The sequence below is a fragment of the Oreochromis aureus genome, linkage group 22, assembly GCF_013358895.1.
Source record: "Oreochromis aureus strain Israel breed Guangdong linkage group 22, ZZ_aureus, whole genome shotgun sequence".
In the NCBI taxonomy this organism is placed as follows: Eukaryota; Metazoa; Chordata; class Actinopteri; order Cichliformes; family Cichlidae; genus Oreochromis; species Oreochromis aureus.
In genome coordinates, this window is record NC_052962.1 from 24615180 (window position 1) to 24635433 (window position 20254).

General features: G+C 42.4%; 1 protein-coding gene across 3 annotated transcripts in view; it reads right to left on the reverse strand.

Moving 5' to 3' along the window:
* Nucleotides 1-2413: 2413 nt before the first annotated feature.
* The window catches only part of LOC116319444 (oxysterol-binding protein-related protein 10), a 93104-nt gene continuing 75263 nt past the window's right edge, over nt 2414-20254 (reverse strand). For 2 of the 3 annotated variants that reach the window (XM_031738779.2, XM_031738781.2), the window contains exons 8-13: nt 14347-14496; nt 13462-13957; nt 7667-7853; nt 5517-5699; nt 5273-5426; nt 2414-3689 (exon numbers count right to left, since the gene is read on the reverse strand). In XM_031738779.2, the coding sequence (XP_031594639.1) occupies nt 3645-3689; nt 5273-5426; nt 5517-5699; nt 7667-7853; nt 13462-13957; nt 14347-14496 (1215 nt within the window). In that variant the 3' untranslated portion in view covers nt 2414-3644. The remainder of the gene's footprint in view (nt 3690-5272; nt 5427-5516; nt 5700-7666; nt 7854-13461; nt 13958-14346; nt 14497-20254) is intronic. The other variant, XM_031738780.2, reaches the window with a different exon arrangement.

A 20254-nucleotide genomic window follows, 5' to 3' on the forward strand; every position in this document is an offset into this window, starting at 1 on the left:
GTGCCTGGCAACAAAGCCTAAGAATGATGTATTAAAGCAGGTGGCACTTTAAGTCCTGACAGTAATGAGAAGCGTTGCAGCAGTGCTTAGATGTAAAGTCTGCAGCCACACTAGCGCTGCGAATCTTGGCATCGTTACAGCGATATGAGTCGGGCGGTGAATTGGCCTCATGGTGGTGCCAGAAGAAAGGACATCTCCATATAAATCAAAAGGCTTCCCTTCTACAGCTGGCACTACTTCACCTCAGGCTCAGCTTTAAATTTCAAATTATTTTAGTTTTCACCAGCTGAAGTAAGAGACTTGTAGGTGAAATTACTGTTGAGGATGATGCTAATATGCCTCAGGCCTTTTCACTGCATGTTACAGCAGGAAAAACACAGGTGTGAAAATGAAAATTATAATTGTTTTTGGGAACACATGGGGTTTTTTCCTCTCCCCTACTGTGACAAGACTGTGAAAAAGGCTTTTTGAAGACATTGCATACACTGCAATAGCTGACCACAGAAGTGGGAGCACCTGGGGCTGAAAATTTGAAGCCAACTCGTGCGTGATAACGGTTGCGTTTTCTTTACTGGCCATTCACCATGTTTACAGCCTGGTACAAAAGCTGTTTGGGCCTCTATGGATAGTTTCTAGAGACTACAGTAGCCGAGGTGTGTTTTTGTTACTGCTTACTGGCCCTGCTGTGTGGTACAGCCCAGACAAGAGATTTTAGGTTGAGTCTGAGTGAGTGAAATTATAGAATTGTCACTAATTAGCCAGTATGCGTTTCTTTGCATTGGAAGAGTTTACGAATGCCATTTGCTAAGCTTGCTAGCATTAGCCGAGATTTTGGCATTCTTTCATGTCAACAAAAGAAACTATGTAACATGACACATATTGTGAATGCTGATGCTGAGTCACAGGGTGATATGTTTGCTGTGTCCATCTTTTTTATACAGCCTATGCTTCCACAGTGTGCTGTGCAAAATCGAGATGTGCTGGACGAGCAGCTGAAAAAGCTGCAGCGACTGTGGCGCTATCATGTGAATATGTCTCCAGCACCTTCATCTCTGCTTCACCTCCAGCTCTGAAGGGAGAAAAAAAGAGGGGTGCTGGCCCGGTGTACCTAATGAAATGTCTGATTAGTGTTAACAAACTAATTGTGTAAGGATTTGTTTAATCAGCTGATGGGCATCTAGTCAGTGGTACATGTGTGGATGCTTGCTCATAGGGGTTTGTATGATTGTTGGGGTTTTCTCTGTATTACTGTAGGGCAGTGATGTCAAACTCATTTTACCAAGAGGGACACACTTTGATCTTAAGTTAGCCGGATAAGTGAAACTCCACTTTGTGTCAGTGTAAAGACGTTTAACTACACATTTAGTCCCTGGGACATCTTAGTACAAGATAATGAAGTGCCATTTCACGGGGCGATCGTGGCTCAAAAGTTGGGAGTTCGCCTTGTAATCAGAAGGTCCAAGCCCCGGCTTGGACAGTCTCAGTTGTTGTGTCCTTGGGCAAGACACTTCGTTGCCTACTGGTGGTGGCCAGAGGGCCCGGTGGCGCCAGTGTTCGGCAGCCTCGCCTCTGTCAGTGCGCCCCAGGGTGGCTGTAGCTACATGTAGCTTGCCATCCATCACCAGTGTGTGAATGTATGGGTGGATGACTGGATGTGTAAAATGCTTTGGGGTCTTTAGGGACTAGTAAAGCGCTATACAGGCCATTTCAACAGCACAGTTTTTCTACATGATAAATTTAGTAAAATCAAAATATAGTCGACAGTGAAAAAGATGAACTTTTCTGCCATTTTATTCTTTACTAAATAGTTAAGTAATAAATATAGTATGACTGGCTGTGAGGGAGGTGTTAATCATCAGGAAAAACTGTGAAATTAATTTAAAAAAATACTGTTAAAAGTCTAAAAATGTATGCCCTCCTTCATATTTTGGCCAGATTGGAATCTTTGTCAGGGCGATTCTGAACCCCGGGCCTCATGTTTGACACCCCTGCTGCATGGCTTTTACCTTGCAGTATAAAGCTCTGTGATGCAGCTGTGACTGCTATATAAATAAAATTGAACTGAAGTTGTATTAGCATGGCTAGGGGGAAAAAAAACAGGTTAGCCACCTGTGACAGTTAACATGCTATATGCACGAGTTTTCCCCGAGCCCAGATGTTACCAGATTTCATTAAAGAAAACATGTTTAATAATTGCTTGTTGGATTCATGTAAGGCCAGAGTCAGTGTTTGTGTAAAACAAGCTCCAACAGTGGTCTAAATGGCTGACAGGTTTGTTTTTTACACACATATAATGCAGAGCATCATCATCATGAGGTGGGTAACTTCATCCGCATACAAATACTGTCATACGTTAAAAACTTAAGGTGGCCTTGTGCGGTTTTCTTCTTTTATGACAAAAAAATAAACAAAGTTTTCATTTAAAACCGTTTTACTTTATTGTAGAAAAGCCGATCAGTCTGAATAATCGTCACATATCTCGTCAAATGTAGACATAAAAACGCGAGTACACAGTGGTATGAACCTCTTCCTGCAGTTTCCCAGTGATTGTTATTCTGGCAGACCTTCATCTTCACAGAGGCAGCCTCTTTCCCCCACCGCCACCCCCAAAATGTGATAACATGGCTGTATGTTCCTGCAAGCTGCCTCATCCATAATCCTCACCACAGCTAAAACTAAGGAGAAGTAATAACTTCAGGAGGCACAGACGGGGTGTACAGGGGCTCCCTAATTATGGACGTGTCATCTGAGGGGCGCAGATACAACACCAATTAGAGGAGCTCTTGGCTACAATACAAACAAACCGGTGTTTTCTTCTGGAAGAAAAAGCGTGTGATGGCGAAACGAGAGGTAGTAATGGAGCTCATCTGTTAGGCAGAGGTGATAGAGCAACATACTGTAGTAAGCATGTGTAGTAGCCATCAGTACAAGATGGGAAAGCATACTGTACAATTAAAATGTGCCAAGATACATTCATAGTGCAGACACAAACAATCAGGACCTTCACTTTCTAGTAGCTTGCTGTAATATATTGTATATTAATATATACTAAATCATCTAATGTAGTACATTTGATTTTAAATAGTTTTAAATCTGCTTAGGTTTCCTTAATTCTTCTAAAGCTCTGAGAGACCCAACCTGATTGGTAAAAGCCATCGATACAAAATAGTAGATTTACTTCTATGTTAAAAGTGCGTTATAAACAAACTGATCTGGGAACTACAGTATTATGTGTTACAGGAGATGTGATCCACTCTAACATGGCATGAAACCTGGAACAAACACTGATGATTTCTGAGAAAAACGCGCTGATCATTAAAAAGAAAAATACAAAGTGGGACACTAGTGGCAGGCGTCATAAACTGTGTGTGTGCAAAAAAAGGCCTTGACAGGTGAAAAATAGAAATATTCTACTTTGAATACTACTAACTGTATATAAAATGTACTGCTCTCCCCAGGAGTCCCAAACTGTGGAGATCCCTTTGGCACCTTGCTTGTTTCCTGCTTATGTCGCCGTAGTGTCACTCGGTGGGGTCTGAAGGTCCACGGGGGACGCCGCTCCCCTCGTTTGAACCCCTCCCCCGTCCTCCTCAGCGTGGGGAGCTGGAGTTGTTATAGTCCGTTAGAAAGGAGCGTTTTTGATGTCAGGTTGACTTCCACAGCGGGTTATTATAGCTCCAACCGTCCCCCTGCACAGGTGAGGGAGAAAAAGCCTTTTAAGAAAATAAAAAAGCTCAAAACTGGATCAAATTACCAAAATTTACAAAGTAAAGCCCATTTAAATCCCACCCAGTGCATCTTTAAAAACTTGCAATATTGTATAAAAGCTTTTTATGCTTTATAGCACATGAAAATCAGAAATCCAGCATCTTAGATTATTACATTATTTCCTAAAAGCAATCAAAATAGGATTCATAAAGCAGTAAAGTCCAACTTTTGAAAAGTATGCTTATTTATACACCCATTACTTGGCCCATGGGCTCCTTTACCACAAATTACTGCATCAGTGTGGGTGGAAGTGATCAGTAACACCTCTGCAGTGCGCAAAGCTGAAGTCCATGTTGCTCTTTTAGCATCTGTAGTCTTGATAGTTCTTGATAAAGCTAGCCGGCCGATGATGGAAGCACAAAGTGTTCTAAAATCTCTGTGTTGATTCTGGACTTGGTAAAAACAGAGCGAACCAACCACAGCCAACACCAGCAGATCACATGACAACTGCAGAAACGTCACTCTGGAGCTTGGATTTGGTGCCTTCCCCCAGACTCCATGACTTTGATTTCCAATTAAAAGCAAAATTGACTTTCATCTGAAAATATGGATCCTCATCTCTGAGAGATGCACGGTATTTGTACAGTTTGTACTGCAATGTATTCAAACTTGAAAATTCTCATAATCTAAGATACTAATCCTGTGTTTCATGTGCTGTAAGAAATAATCAGTCAATTATATATAAAAGGAATTTATCCTTTTTTGTAAACAAAGGATGTTTCACTTCATATGGAACAAAATGTATCTTTTGGAAGTAAAAAGCAAAAAAGATGAACTTAATCAGATTATTCTAATTTTTTTTGACATACACCTGTACTAGTCTCTCTACTAGTCTCTCCTGAGCCTCCTGGCTGTGGCTCAGGAGGTAGAGCAGGTCATGTCTTCCAGTATGAATGCTAAAGTATTCTTGTGCAAGATACTGAACCCAGAGTTGCTTCTGATGCGTTTATTGGAGTGTGAATGTGCATGAATGTTAGATGGAAAACACTTAGAAAAAAAAAGTGCTTGTGTGCCTGAGTCATAGTGTATAAGGTGCTTTACATAAGAACCAGTCCATTTATGTAAAGTAGACAGCAATATAAAGGAAGCAAAGGTGATTAAAGCAGCACGACTTTGCAGAAAGTTCTCTTGTAGTCGGTTGCTACTGCAGAAGCAAGAACTAAACCTAACATTTAGTTTGTTGTGACCAAAAAATGTATCACCACAAAAACAGCACACAGTATAATCACACAGTTACAAGCGCTGTGTGTGCCACTAATGAGGAAAAGGGGAGAGGCGTTACCTCAAGTTAAAAATAAAGCTTACTTCTGAAACAGTCAGCAAGGCTCAAAATTCTTTTGCTTGTCAGGGCGACTAAATAATGCAAAGATTTTCACTCAGATTTCACAGTAAATGAAGCGCACTGTGTATTAAATACAGTATTATGCCATGCAGTGGGATATACTTTGAAATGGGAATGTTTACAAAGTAAAGTTCAGACTGAATCTTATTGCTCTTGCAGTACCTCTTTAGTGAAGTATTTGGGCGTCCAGGGTTTGTTATCAGCTGCTCTCTGCCTCTCCTCCCCTCTCTGACACTCCTCCAGTCTGTGTTTGTGCTCCGTGGCCTCGTCGATGTTCCCTTCCTTCAGCGACTTGGTGACGTTTTGCCACAACCGCCTATAAGCCAAAACACATTGAAAACCGTGTCAGAGGGCAAATCACAGTGAAACGCTCCCAAAGCGCTGACTGAACTCTGCTGCCTTTCACCTGGATTCTGTCCTCGCCTGTTTCTCCACCGGCCGCAGCTTCTTCTTGGTGACGGGAAGTTTGGTCGTGTCGATCACTTTGGTTTCCCCGCTGCTGTACGTGAACTCCAGCGTGCCGTTCCACTCTCCCTGTGCTTTGCACACGATGGTGTTGGTCGGGTTGTGCTTGACCTCTGCTGTCACCCTATGGCAGCAAGACAGAGGCCGTTTGTTGTTGTTGGGAAGTTAAAAGCAGGCTTTAGCAAGCAGATATTTAAGATATATGCATGCACTTAAGATCAATTAAATCATCACTTAATGAAGCTTCTGCAGAAGTTCTACATGTGACACGGATCTCCTTCATTACTGGGTGGTTGGGCTGTTTGTCTTCTCTGGGCTGTCAAAGCCATATCTGCAATCATCACTCTGTTCCCTGTGCTTTGAATCCCAGTGCTGCTCTTCTATTTTGACTTTCAGACTCCCAATCTGCACCTCATTTGGTTGCTCAGAGCCTTATCCAATTCTCCACCTGCTTCATCTCCAACACTGCCAACATCTAGATTCCATGGATCGTCGCCTACTACCTACTCTGTTCTGTCATTATTCAGTTTCATCAGAGTTTAATCGTGAAATAGTTCCTTTATTGAAGCACAGAGTTTTACTAAAACTAACTTCCATACTGTGCTTACACTGTGACATCCATCTTTTACTAAATTAAAGGAAACAGGTTGAGCTTGAGCTTAGGGCTCAAGGTGGCTCGGAATGAAACGTGATCTCTGTCCATCCACAGGAGTCTAAGGGGTCACTGAATTGTTTGATTATAAAAACGATGTAAGTAACACGCTACGGCATTTACCATTACTGGATCTCAAGTCTACTAAATGCCCGTGGAAGATTTTGGACCAGTGTTGGGTCGCACTCTCCACCACCACTGTCAAAAACTGGTCACAAAATTTAAATGGTCGCCTGTCTGTACTTAGTGGCTAAATCACATTACTCCAATCATTTTTCAGGAGGTTGTGACTAATTTGTTTGTCTTAATCAGGGAGACAAAAAGAGCAAAGCTCTCCACATCATTTGGTTCAAGTAATACATGAATTTCTTGAAAAAGTTATGCAACACGCAATGCTTGGATCCATAGGCTCTCCCTCAAGCAATCCCTATCATCTGTTGACCAACAGGGTGAACTGAAGTGCCATCCAGAGCCTATAAAGAGAACAATGCAGGAGGAAGACACAGACGGTCCTCTCTGACCACAGAATCTTAACTCTCTTGGTTACTGGGCAGAAGCATTCAAACTGCATACAACAGGTTCAGGGAGAGCATCCACCTGCTCCAGGATTGTTCTTATATGAAAGGAACCAGGAAGTTTCTTATATGAAACTTCCTGGTTCACACTGATGATGCCACATTGACACCATAAGTGCGCTCATTACATCAACTTTATGCAAGCATCTAGTCAGTGTGTAGAAACATTGTTTTCTCTTAATGGTAAATGGCCTGTATTTGTATAGCGCTTTACTTAGTCCCTAAGGACCCCAAAGCGCTTTGCACTACATCCAGTCATCCACCCATTCAAACACACATTCACACACTGGTGATGGCAAGCTACATTGTAGCCACAGCTGCCCTGACAGAGGCGAGGCTGCCGGACACTGGCGCCACCAGGCCCTCTGACCACCACCAGTAGGCAACGGGTGAAGTGTCTTGCCCAAGGACACGACGACCGAGACTGTCGGAGCCGGGACTCGAACTGGCAACCTTCCGACTACAAGACGAACTGCCAACTCTTGAGCCACAATCGGCCCACGATCTAATGGTGAAGAAAAGTTCTGGTGCCACAGATAGTTAATGGTTTTTATGACCAAACCAAATTATTGGCAAACATTTCCTGTATTTTCTCTGCCTAAATCTGCTAAAATGTTTCACTTTATAAAATAACTCACAAATACTGAAACGTTAAGACAGAAACATAAGCTGTGAAATCCACTGCATGCATGAACTACTACTGCTGGTGACATAATCTGTCATATGTAAGAGCCTGATAACCTCACAGATGAATTATTTAATTTCCTCTGCCCTCCCTGAAGTGAACAAGAACCAGCTGTCCTTTCTTAAACTGAAGCACATGTATAAAGAAGCTATCGCAGAGGGGGGGAAAAAAACACTCACCGATGTACCTTCCCTCCGTAGAAAGGCTTTGTGTGGAAGGTCACTGTGGCCGAGTAGCCGCTCTTGACACAGTTGATGGAGACTTTGCCCCCCAGCTCCACCCAGGGCACAGTGAGGATGGAGCGGGCGTAGGCACAGGGCAATGTGAAGACGTACTCCTCGTCGTGCTCGAGGAGATAAAGGACTCCTACGGGGAGAAAGAGACGGAGCCCTTAAAGTCAGTCCTCCAGGATGTGATGAGAGCAGCTACAAGAATGTTTGTTTTTTTTTAAGCTCATTGTGAGAATAAATTGTTTGAGTAATCCAAGAGAGAGAACGCCATTTTCCAAGAAGTTTAAATCAGGTGAGGAATGCCAGCACAGCTGATTTGCCTGCACACCATCCTTCTTTGTCTGAAAACACAATCAGCTGTCAAAGTAATTAAATGCGTGGGCTTCGTATGTGGATGTTTTCACTAAGCCAACTATGTGCCCGTCGCTGACTGAGCATTTTTCACTTATGAAACACAGAAGGCAGCCTGGAGACTTAAACAGCAGATACACAGACATTAGACACCCTTTAAAAACTTTACACTTACATCAAACATGCACACAACAGCATAACAGGTTTTTGAATCGTTAATCATGCAAAGCCATTCTAATATAGTCTAAGACAGCGGTCCCCAACCTTTTTTGCACCACGGACCGGTTTGTGCCCGACAATATTTTCACGGACCGGCCTTTAAGGTGTCGCGGATAGATACAACAAAATAAAACTAGTACCGGTACTGAAAAAAAGAAGATTTATTCATAACACACGTGAAAAGACCCAGGAAAACCGAGTTAACGAAAAAAACGATAACAAAATAACACTAAAACCGATAAAAACCCTGAAAACCATACATTTCACACCCGAGTCTCAACTCTCGTGGCCCGGTACCAAATGACTCGGCCCGGGGGTTGGGGACCGCTGGTCTAAGACAATAAAAAGGAGCTGAACTAAAACCACTCAAGATAATGCCTGATTCTGACAGATGTGCCAAAGTGTATTGCAGAACGGATCCATGAGCAGCTTCCAGCTCTGGATTGCACAGGAACAACAAAAAGAATCCAATTTTCCAAATAAAACACAAAAAGCAGACTACATGCTCTGCTTCTGAGATGCTTAAGACAGTCCTAAGTTTACATACAGTCATCGTAGGCATGGTAGTCATTGTGATTTTGGGCTTGCAATGATTTGTTTGACAGCACTCCTTGGACTGACCAATACTAAGGACAATGGTAAAGTCCAAGGAACTCAGTGAAGATCTGAGAACTGTAGATTTTAACAGGTTGGAGCTATTAGACCCATTTCTACACTGCAGATTCAAAGGTGATCAGTTTAAACACAAGTTATCTGGATGTGTCGCAACTTTGCAAAAGTCTTTGTGAAGACCAAAACTGTCGCCTTCAAATGAAATTGGTTGGGATGTTCAGGCGCAACCCATGAACCACCAAGGCTCAAGCCTGCCATGAAGGGGAAACTGCTGAAACTGTGACAGTGAAGCAGGTTTTACATCGCCTCCATAATAAGAGGATGCAGACCAAGAATAAAGCCCCTGCTACAAAATCAACACCTTGAAGCTTGACTGAAATTTGCAGCTGCGCACTTGGACAAGCCAAATGATTTCTGGAGAAAAGTTTTATGGTCAGACGACACAAAGATTCAGTAATTTGGCCACAGTAACGAGGTCTGTTTGGAGAACTAAAAGCGAGGCTTTCAAACCTAAGAACACTGTACAAGCTGTCAAGCATGGAGGTGGTAGCATCATGCTCTGGGGCTGTTTTGCTGCCAGTGGTTCTGGTACATTCCACCAAGTGGATGGAATAATAAAGAAGGAGGACTACGTACAAATTTTTCAACAACTCAAATGAACAGTTGAAACTTAGACACAGTTATAACAGGAAAATGATCCTAAATATACATCAAGCTGATTTTGAAATTGATAAAAAAGGTTAATATTAAGTTGCTGGAATGGCTTTCTTAAAGCTCCAACCTCAACCCAATTGAAAATTTGTGGACTAGACTTAAATGCTGCGTCTGTGCCAGGAATTAATCAATTGAAATGAATTTTAAATTTTGCCAAACAGAGGGCTCAAAGACCAGAATTATGGGATATATATAGTTTGAACCTGTATTAATATGCAATGATAAAAGCTATTAGCTACAATGGAGAATATTTAGCAAAATAGAAACTAGTTTGTCTCCTTGGACTCCTTGTTTGTGTTTCAATCTCTCAGGAATCCCCATAAAGAAAAGCTATTGTGCTTCTAATAATCCACTCACCAACATCATGTGTGTCGTCAGTGCACAAGGAGATTTAGTTTGTCATGAACAAGATCTCAAGTTTTCCCATGTCCCTCTCATGACCACGAACAATTTTCAGCTCTACCATCATAACCTCGTGTTTACAAGAGGTCACTTGTTTAGCTGTTTCACTGCAAGACGCCTTCAGGGGAAAAACTGCATGCGGTTCCATTGTGAGCACATAATGACACAGAGTGAGAGATAAACCAGCGACGGGGGTGCCAGGCTTAACCAATTACTGCTGAAAGAACTGTCTGTATGGTAAATGAGTAAACTCGTGGTGGTGGAGTTATTCAGAGCTCATTTAGAGCAAATAAAAGTAGCAACCACAAAATATAAGAAATGGATTCCTCCTCCAAGGGGCTCAAGTGATGAAGCTTTTCATTTATGAGTCAAACACATAGAAAAACTATTAGAGAGATGCAAATACTTCAGCATTATTCTTACATTAGGTACATGTTGAGTAAAAGTGCTTTGGTGCTTTAGACAATTAAATACGAAGATCAATAACACGTATATATAAACTGGATTATTTAGAAAAGGGTATTTTCCAAAGTGCAACACAAACAAAAGTCTGTATTGATTCATCTGAACCTTTATTTAACTGACAGAAGTCCAAAAAAGTATTTAAAAAAATAATTTTAACTGTATTTTTTAATATATACAAATTTAGAATTTGGTTGCCCATTTATTGCATTGAATTTTTCTGCATTTTTTCTGACTAATTACAAAAACTTCCTTTAACAAACTGGCCACTCAGCTGTCATGAGCCAATTCCACAAGTCTCCATTTTAAAAACAATCATGGTCCAACTTCGAGTGACTGCCACCGTGCTCAGAGAGCTTGGCAAAGATTTACAAATTTACAAACGTGCTTTATGAATGCAGACAGTTGGGCAACACGCTGCAATCAATCTGAGTCAGTCTGCACTGATGAGTGCAGCTTGTCTGCAACAAGGGACTCGAATCAACTGGTTGTAAGAAAAGTTGCTGAGCACCACATAAATTTGCAGTTAAGTCACTGTCCTGAAGCAACAACGTCAGTATTTGTGGAGTAATTTCTGTTAACAAAAAGATTCTGCCTGGACTCTGAATGTGAATAGTTAATGTGAATTTCTGCGAACAGTTAATCTCCATATTATCACAAACAGTTTGCATGCACTGTATCTGAACCTGACCTTATTCAATCACACCTGATAGCAGACTGACCCTGACTTTTTCTTTGACCATTTTTGCACTAAAGTCACTGTGAAGACTGCAACTAACTGCAAGTGGTTGCAGACCTGATTCCAGTCTTCAAAGCAATCATTTCAAGGGCAACAAGACTGCATACTTGTCATGCTACCTTTGGCCGTTTTGTGGTTTTACTAGTGTGACTGTAGCATTAAGCAAGTTAATTGGTAGCAGGTGAAGTATCATGCACATTTCAGCAGGACAATGTCTTCATGGCTACAAAGACACGACTTCACAGACAGAGGGTGAGCGTTTGACCTGCTGCCAGTCCAAATCCATCTCCTGTTGAAAAAGTACAGCACTTCATAAAAAGGAGAATCACACAACAGTGATCAAGACTGCTGAGGTGAGCTGAGGTGTTACATCGAGCAAGATAAAATTTCCAGCTGCAAAACTACAACATAATATCCTCAGTTCCAAAGTGATAAAAAGGTTTTATTAAAAGGAAAGTTGATATAATGCATCAGTAAACATGCCATGTGTGTTGCAGCCGTCAAATCCTGACATTTTGTACATTTCCAAGTGCAATTAACTATTCAAAGTCTTTTCTTTGTACTTCTGTCACTTAAATAAATGTTCAAGTGACATTATAGATTTTTTCGGTGATTTTTTTTTCTTCTTAGGAAATACCCCAAATTTTCCAGAAATAGGATTTATATTTGTTTAATCCAAAGCTTACACTACAGTCAGCAAAACCCTTACGTAGCACTTAAATAAAAGTGTTAATGATGGCCACGATATTAAAAAACAAACAAGCGATTTCATGTTAAATATATACATATTAATATATCTTCAATAACTGTGTCACTCTCCTGAGTACTGAAGCCCGTTATCAGTCAAGTAACGAGATAACATCCTGTACATGTTATCAATTAATCATGTAATGGTTCTGAAGATGCATTTGCATGTCATAGATTAAATCAGCGGTCCCCAACCTTTTTTGCGCCACGGACCGGTTTATGCCCGACAATATTTTCACGGACCGGCCTTTAAGGTGTCGCGGATAGATACAACAAAATAAAACTAGTACCGGTACCGACAAAAGAAGATTTATTCATAACACACATGAAAAGACCCAGGAAAACTGAATTAACGATAAAAACGATAACAAAATAACGCTGAAAACCATACATTTCACACCTGAGCCTCAACTCTCGCGGCCCGGTACCAAACGACTCACGGACCGGTACCGGTCCGAGGCCCGGGGGTTGGGGACCGCTGGATTAAAGCAAAGAACTTCAGTTAATCCAGATGTGGCACATCAGTGTATAAAAAGGTTTATTATTCTTTTTTTCTATCCTACACGACCTCTAAGAGGCTCCATACATTAGGATGCAAGTCAAATCGAAATCCAGCATCTCGTGTGGCTTTCAGGCTGCATCAGCTGCCGTTTCTTATTCTGCTGCTGACTCACTGCCAATCAGTATCAGCGCCTCTTTATAAAACTACAGTATCAGCTGCTGTCAGGAAAGACGCCACTGCAAAAAATAAATCCACTAATCAATGCATCCTGAGGTGATGGTCATCGTGTTCTCTGACGGCAGCATCAGCCTCCGCGCATGACAACGAAGTGCTGCGTCACAACCTGGTGGCAGGTGGTCAGTTTATGTATCCGGATTTAGTTGATTGGGCTCAAGGACTTCCTGTATCTCGGCTCAGGGTGACTCATCCCTGACAGCTTACTGTACACGATGTAACAGTACCAGCAGAGAGGTCTGGGCTATTGATTGCCACAGGAGGGATCTTATAGTCCTCACACAGACAGAACACAGTGGCAGGCAGTTTTGGTGAGACACACTGTTTAGAGACTTTCCACATAGCCTGTAGATGCTAGAAGGTGAGCTACACTAAATGAGGGATTGTTCTCTATTAAAGGGGAACTATTTTTCTCACTTGTGGCTCCATAGCATATTCCTGACCCTGCCAGAATAGATTTACATGATTCACAGTTCAAAATTATGCTTATTTATCTTATGCAGGTGCATAATACTGTTCATCTGCTAACAAGCCGTTTTTTCTCCTCTCCCTTTAAGACAGCTTTCTTCTGATTGGCTGCCCCTTGCAAACAGAAGCTATCAAGAACAGGTGCATGTGGCTGTGCTTACAGCTAGAGCTGTATGCATGAATGAAAATAAAGATCAAAACAAAATGCATGAATGCAGGAGACTTTGATTGTTTTCTGTGATAACCTTTCTTTGACCCAAAGTAGTTTAGAAGGTTTGTGGTAGACTGGCTCACCTTCTCCCACCATGGACACTCCTATAGACATCCCCATGAACTTGCTCTTGGTCCACACATGGGCGTTGACACACATCCTCCGTTCCCGGCACTCACAATAAAACCCGGACACAGGGGGATGATGGGACACCTGCTCGGCCACAAAACGCACTCTGTAGCAGCTTCCCGGTGAGTCCTCGTCCTGCGTGTTGTTGGGGCCTCTGCTTGGCTCCCGAGCCGACCCCGGGTTCGATCTGACCAAAGGCTTGACTTTGTCCCGAGGAACTTCCCAGGAACAGTGGAAGGTCTCCCCCAACACGGGGTTGTAGGGCTTCTTTGCCACAGCACCTTTCCGCCCCTCGTGGAAGGCAGTCAGGTAATACTCCACAAAGCGGACTATTCGGTCCTCAGCCGTGGCCCCCGCTGTTATTGACAGGAACATGTCGGGGTGCGCCATGAAGTTAGCGTACATTTCCAGCAGTGATCGCTTTTCCAGAATGAAAGTAGGCAGCACCACCTAGGAAAGCAACGCAAAGGAAAGATAGACACTTTGTGACACATTTTGTTTCAGTCAATGCTGCTACAATCAAACTTTATAGCCAAGAACTTTTTGGTAACTTGACTTCCTTCTGCCTTTCCATTTGCATCCATGAAAGTCCCAAGGCGGAGAGAGCAGCTGTGGTAGAAAGATGCCAAATTACAGAACCTAGCCAACGTCAATGACAACAAGCATGATGCTAATTAACCCAGACACGGCATTAAAGAAGAAAGAATAGATGTAAAGGTGAGTTACAGTTGCAGGAGGAACTTAGGAGGGTTTAGTACATGACTTTGAGGCCTGGCTGATCGAATTCTCATAAGTCAGGATGCCATCTCTCTTATAGAGTCAGTGTTTCTGTGTCATACCCGTGTGAGATCCATTCCCAGTTTGAGCTGCGAGAGCAGGTGGAGAATGATGCTCCGCTGGTCATCCAGGACGCCCAGGTCCTCCTCTTCGTTGTCCTCCGTATCCGTCACCTCCTCACTGGGGCTGACGTCTTCCAGCCCTGGGTGCTGCTGCGAAAACAAGAGAGAAAAGAAAATTGGCCCACGTGGACTGCTTGCACAAACTCTAACATATTAATTATATTTTTTATTAATTATATTTTTATCTTTTATCCTTTGAAACATTCAGAGTTTGTTCTTGAGAACTCTAAAAAAATGCAACAAACTAAGAAGTCAATCAAAAGCTAACACCAAAAGATGGTGTACATTCGGGACTTTAGTCATGCTTAGTATTCCACAGTCACAGACACAATGCTGCTCGCTCCGGCACCTGTCCTCTGAAAAGGCCAAGAGGAGGAAGATAAAGCCATTTTCTTCCCCCACCATTCAACTGTCAATACCAATGATAAGGTCACGCATCTCATTTAGAGGCCAGGACAGGACCTGTTAGAGAAGCAACCTATCGGGACACAGCCAATTACCAATTATCACCAGTCATTCAGTTCATTTTCACTGTGGCCCATTCATGTCCTTTCAGCCTTTCAAGGCACTTTGAGTGTTTTAAATGGCAACAGCAGCTCTGAATTTCTCTGAGTGCGCCGACTGGCCTCTTGTTTGGACTCAAGAGCCTCGAGCTTTGACCTTCACTACGTCTGCGATGGTGAGAAGTTGTGTGCTTCGTTTGTGTCCCACCATTCAACTACAAACACATCCAGTCGAGGTTAAAGAAGAGCTCATGCCTTTGATATCTCCTGCAGCAACTTGGGGCAGGAAGGAAGATGGGAAAGAAAAAAGAAAGAGGTTGATGTATAATGCAGAAAGTGCTCTCGAGCCTGCAGGCAACAACAACTCTCTGCACGCCCCTCTGCTCTTTATCCTCCATTTCCATCTGTGACTCTATGCAATAACATTTACAGATACATACAGTACATGTCCTCTTTCCTACTTTAGATTATTTTAGTGAAGCTGCTGCAGGAAAAAAGCCAAAAGCAAGCAGGAATACTGAGGGAAGTCTGATCTGAAACTCCAGGCAGTGTAATTGCACACAGGGCTCCTGCAGAGAGCTGGGAGAAGCAGAAGAAAACCAGAGTGTTCCAGGACCAGAGTGCCTGCTTGTCACCTGAATATTTTATTCCATGGGTGCACGCCAAAAGATCCACATGCACACACAGAGTACATGCTCTCTGCACCGAAACATTTTTCCACAAAAGATACCAGCGCACACAGGAGGGAGCATGCATGAGCACTCATGTACAGGAGTCCCTCGGGCTGGCTGGTTCTCGCAGCAGAGTGATATATATAGAAGTGAAAAGGAGGGGAGGGGAGGAAGGTAGGAGGAGGTCTGTTATGATTTCAGTGGTTCTAACTAATTAAAGAGGTTCCTGACAGCAACAGGAAATTACTGCTGAGGAGGTCAGAGCATCTCTCCAGAAAACCCTCAAGTGGATATATCGGTGGGCTTGGTGGCTGGCATTAACTCAGACTTTTTAATGCAGTCCAACTCGTCCAAAAGTGGATCATAATGTGTCTCAAATAGGAAATAACTGCAAAGTGTGTTCAGATTTATGACTCCATCGAGGCGAGAGAGGGAGAGGACAAGAGCCTGTACACTATTAAAGGGTTTCAGCACCGTTCCTCCCGCTACGTCACACATTGTAGCAGAAAATCCGTCATTTTAATAAGTTCTTCTACAGTCGTGTTTAAAATCGCGTACATGCCCCTCTTGCTCTCATGTAGTGCTTCCTGTCGCATTTTTTACCTTTTTAACCGCCCACTGTTCCTACCACAGTCCCTAACAATTACACATGTTGTGGACATTTAACATACACACAGACAAAGCTCAAATTTTCAAAGTCAAGCAGTTTCTCCCAAACTCATCTCATACAACACTGTATGAGATGAGCTAATAGCTAACTTTTATCCTAAAGTTTTAACTCATGTCTTTATTCAAAGCTTTGTTGAAAAGTCCCTTTTGGATACAATGGTACACACAGCATTCCTTTAAAGTGGTGAAGTAAGTATTCACATCAGCAAATTACACTTTAAGTGCTTATAAAGAACGGCAGATTCAGTTGTATCTGCAAAAAGGTAGGTTATCTAATAATTAATCATCCAGATTTGATTTATATTTAGCAAAAATAACTGTAGTATATAACCCTAGTATATAACCCTAACCCTATATAACTAGTGGCTAGATCTGACAAATAAATGGAGTGGAGTATAGTTCAATATTTTCCTCCAAAAATGCAATTCTTGTATTCCACCATGTTCTGCATAAATGCAATATAAAGAGGATGTGAAAGATTTTTCAGACGAACCACAAAGAAATGCAGTTTTGACAACTTATAGCAGCCCTATAAGGCATTAATACATATCTATTAACAATTAGTTACAGAATTAAGCATGTCAGATGTATTAACGAGAGTCTAAGAGTGTATTTTGCACTTCAAAAACAATCTCAGCAACTTTAACAGATGCAGAAAATGTTTACCACACGAATAAACCCCGCCGGCTGATTTGTTCTATAATTTATGAAGTCAACAAAGGCGCTCAGTGTTGGAGGAAAACTCACTGCTTCCCATATCAGACCAGCGACGTTTACTGCCAAAATGCACAAACTTGTGCCCCCCCAGGATGCATATACACTTACTCAACCCATAACCAAAACAGAGAAAAAAGACAATCAGCACACGATGCAAGGGTGCATGCACGCACAAATATCAGCTCAGAAACACTTACACTGCATTGTTGTGCAGCTACAGGCTTGACCTGCATAAGACTGGATCTCATCTCCAAAAAGAGGAAAAGAAACAGGTACGGTGGCCTCAGGTAAACGATCCAGTGGAAGGAGGGAAATTAAATCTTCTTGCTCCAAAAGCAGGACGGCCACAGCACGGCACTTCAGCCGGAGCAAAATCCAATTTAAGAGATGTTCTCTTGGTGGAAACTCGAGCTAAATTTGGATCTTTTGAGGTGATTAAAGCTCGAAGTGTCTTCTTCCTCATGTGGGTTTCCTGACTGAGTGAGCAGCTGCCTTGAAGGAGTCTTGGCTCTTTGTTGTGTTTTTTTGGTTTTTGGAGAGGCGTTCAGTGTGCCTGAGCGAAGTTGCTATGCATGACTTACGGAGAGTCTCTCTCTCGCCTCTGTTAACACTCCCCCCCCCCCCCTTTTTAGAGGGAGGAGGGAAGAAAACAGCTGAGGGAAAGTCCCAGTGATGCTTCCCTCTACACCCTCCCATCATCCATCTCCAATTTCCCTTCATCTTTCCATTTTTACCTCATCCTCCTCCACCCTTACCTCATCACTTTTTCCTCTGCTCCCCTCCCTCCTGTCCTCTTCTCACAAGGCTTCCCTACCTCCTACGCCTCCTCCTCTCCTAGTATATGTGGGACGGGTGTATGTATTATCTCCTATAATTACCACTAGTCTGCCAGTTCTGCACCCCTACAGCAGTCGACTCTTCAGGAACACATGCGAGGAAGGTGGGGGGGTGGCCATCATCTACCTTGTTCTACCTTTCCGCTCTTTTCCAGTACATTTTCTCTCTGTAACTAACTCCAGTCCTCTGTTTGATTCATTCTTCCCCACTCTTCCTCCGCCCTCACACTGTCATCTCCGTCATTGTGTCTTTCATTTACTCCCCTCCCCCAGCTCTTCATTCATGCCATCCGCTATTCTGTTTCATCATCATCTTTCTCCTTAACGGTCTTCCTCGCCCTCATTCACATGGTTCCCCCCCCGCCTCCTTCTTCTTCCTGATTTATATTTCTATCCAGTGTAGGCGTCTGCAGAAGGCTCAGTTAGTGCAAGTCTGCACTTCAAAGACTCCTTTTCTTCCTCAGTTACAACTTTGAGGGCTTGTCCTCCTTCACCAGCTGTCCTCTTCATCCCCTATCATCATCATCGCTTCCATTTTCACTCATTTCTTTGTCGAAACAACATCTGAGAAAAGGATGCTACTCGAGGTGTATGAGTCTCAACTTCTAAACCACTTGCTATTTTGCAGCAGCTCTGTCCTCTTTCCAGCTCGGCCTTTGAAGTGTGTGTACCAGAGTGAAGTGGATTTCTCCTGCTTCTACTCCTCTGGGTGCAGTACACAGAAAATAAATAAATAAGAAAAATAAAAAGGAAATGATTCGTCTCCATCCAGCTCAAACACAGATTTTCATTGGCTGGATGTGTTTCCACCTATGCAGAGCGTAAAACTGACCCTAAACCTTCAGCGAGACCAGGGGCTTGTTTAGGACACGAAACACCAGCTAAACAACAGAGAGCTGGTTTTTTTGGGAAATACAGCTTTTTCTCTTTTTGATGAATGAGATTAAAGTCAGTTCAAAATCTGCCACTGCAGTGTGCACGCACATATTTTTACTAAGATTATGAAACTGACACTCTTAACAATGGGGAGCCGGCACCTACAGTACAAAGGCGTCTGATGAAATATGAGCCACAGCTCCCCCTCTGTGCTGTTGTTGCCGCTGTGTTTTAAAGTGGAAACTAATTATTTATCACTTCAGATTCACAAAAACAATCCAAGAGTTCAAAACCTAAACACGGAGTATGTAATTTACAATTATTTGTTGTAAAAAGAAAGAAAATAGAAAGAAAACTATCGAGCAGTCCACCCTGTTAGACCAGCTTTTGCCAACTAATACTGCAGTTTTTAAAATAATGTCATATATAGCAATACATAATGTGTGGGAAAAAGACACCATCACAGTGCATTTTAAACCAAATAATCACAGAATTTTTGCAATTACTGTTTAGGACTTGCAGACATTTTTTAAATACAGTTTTGGATTTAATAATCAAAAGCAAAGCAAATGCTCTGTTGGGCTGAGATCAGGTGACTGCCTTGGCCCTTAAAGAATATTAAATTTTTCTCCTCGGTTGCTTTTACAGTTTGCTTTGGGCCATTATCCATTTGCACTATGAAGTGCTGACTATATAATCCTGTCCCTTTTACACAGTATCACAGTGACATCCTCAATAAACACTAGCGACCCACCTGCACCCATGCATGCCATTGACATAATATTACCTCCTGCAGGTCTGACAGATAACGTGGCGTGCTTTGGATCATGAGCTGTTTCTCTTTCTGTTTCATTCCACTTCAACTTAATCTTACTTTCATCTGTCCAAATATTTTTCCCAGAGCTGTGCAGGCTCTTTTTGGATGACTTCTGGCTAATCTGGCCTTCCTGTTCCTGAGTGCAATCAGCGGTTCGCACGTTATTGTAAACACACTGTATTTCCATTCATGAATCCGTCTCTTGATTGTAGGCTTAGACAGCGATACGCCTGCCTCCTCAAGACTGCTCTTAACTTTGCGACGTCTATCAAGTTGTTTTTCTCAAACACGGAAATAATTCTGTCGTCATGCATTTTAGTTCTTTCAATCCTAAAGTTTGTTTTCTCTCTGATGGGTTTAGTTTGATTTTTCAGCCTAATGATGGCCTGTCTAACTTCACTGACATCTCGTCGTGCCTCATATTCATATTTATATATTTATTTGTGCATATATATTCACAGCTTTGAATCTATCCATTCATTTCCTTCCGTTTATACAGGACCAGGATCCTTGCAGGGCAAGCCTAAGCAAGGATGCCCAAACCTCCCACTCCCCAGCCACCTCCTCCTGCTTAAACACCGAGGCCTTCCCAGGTCAGCCGAGAGATGTAATCATCCAGCATGTCTTTGGTCTACTTTTCAACTTCAGAATATTATGCCTGCTTCATTTGCCATGAGCCTCTGAAAATATGTGTATAAAAATATCTGTAATTCCCAAACATCTTTGCACTTTTATCACATCAATCGTCTTGACTGTCTG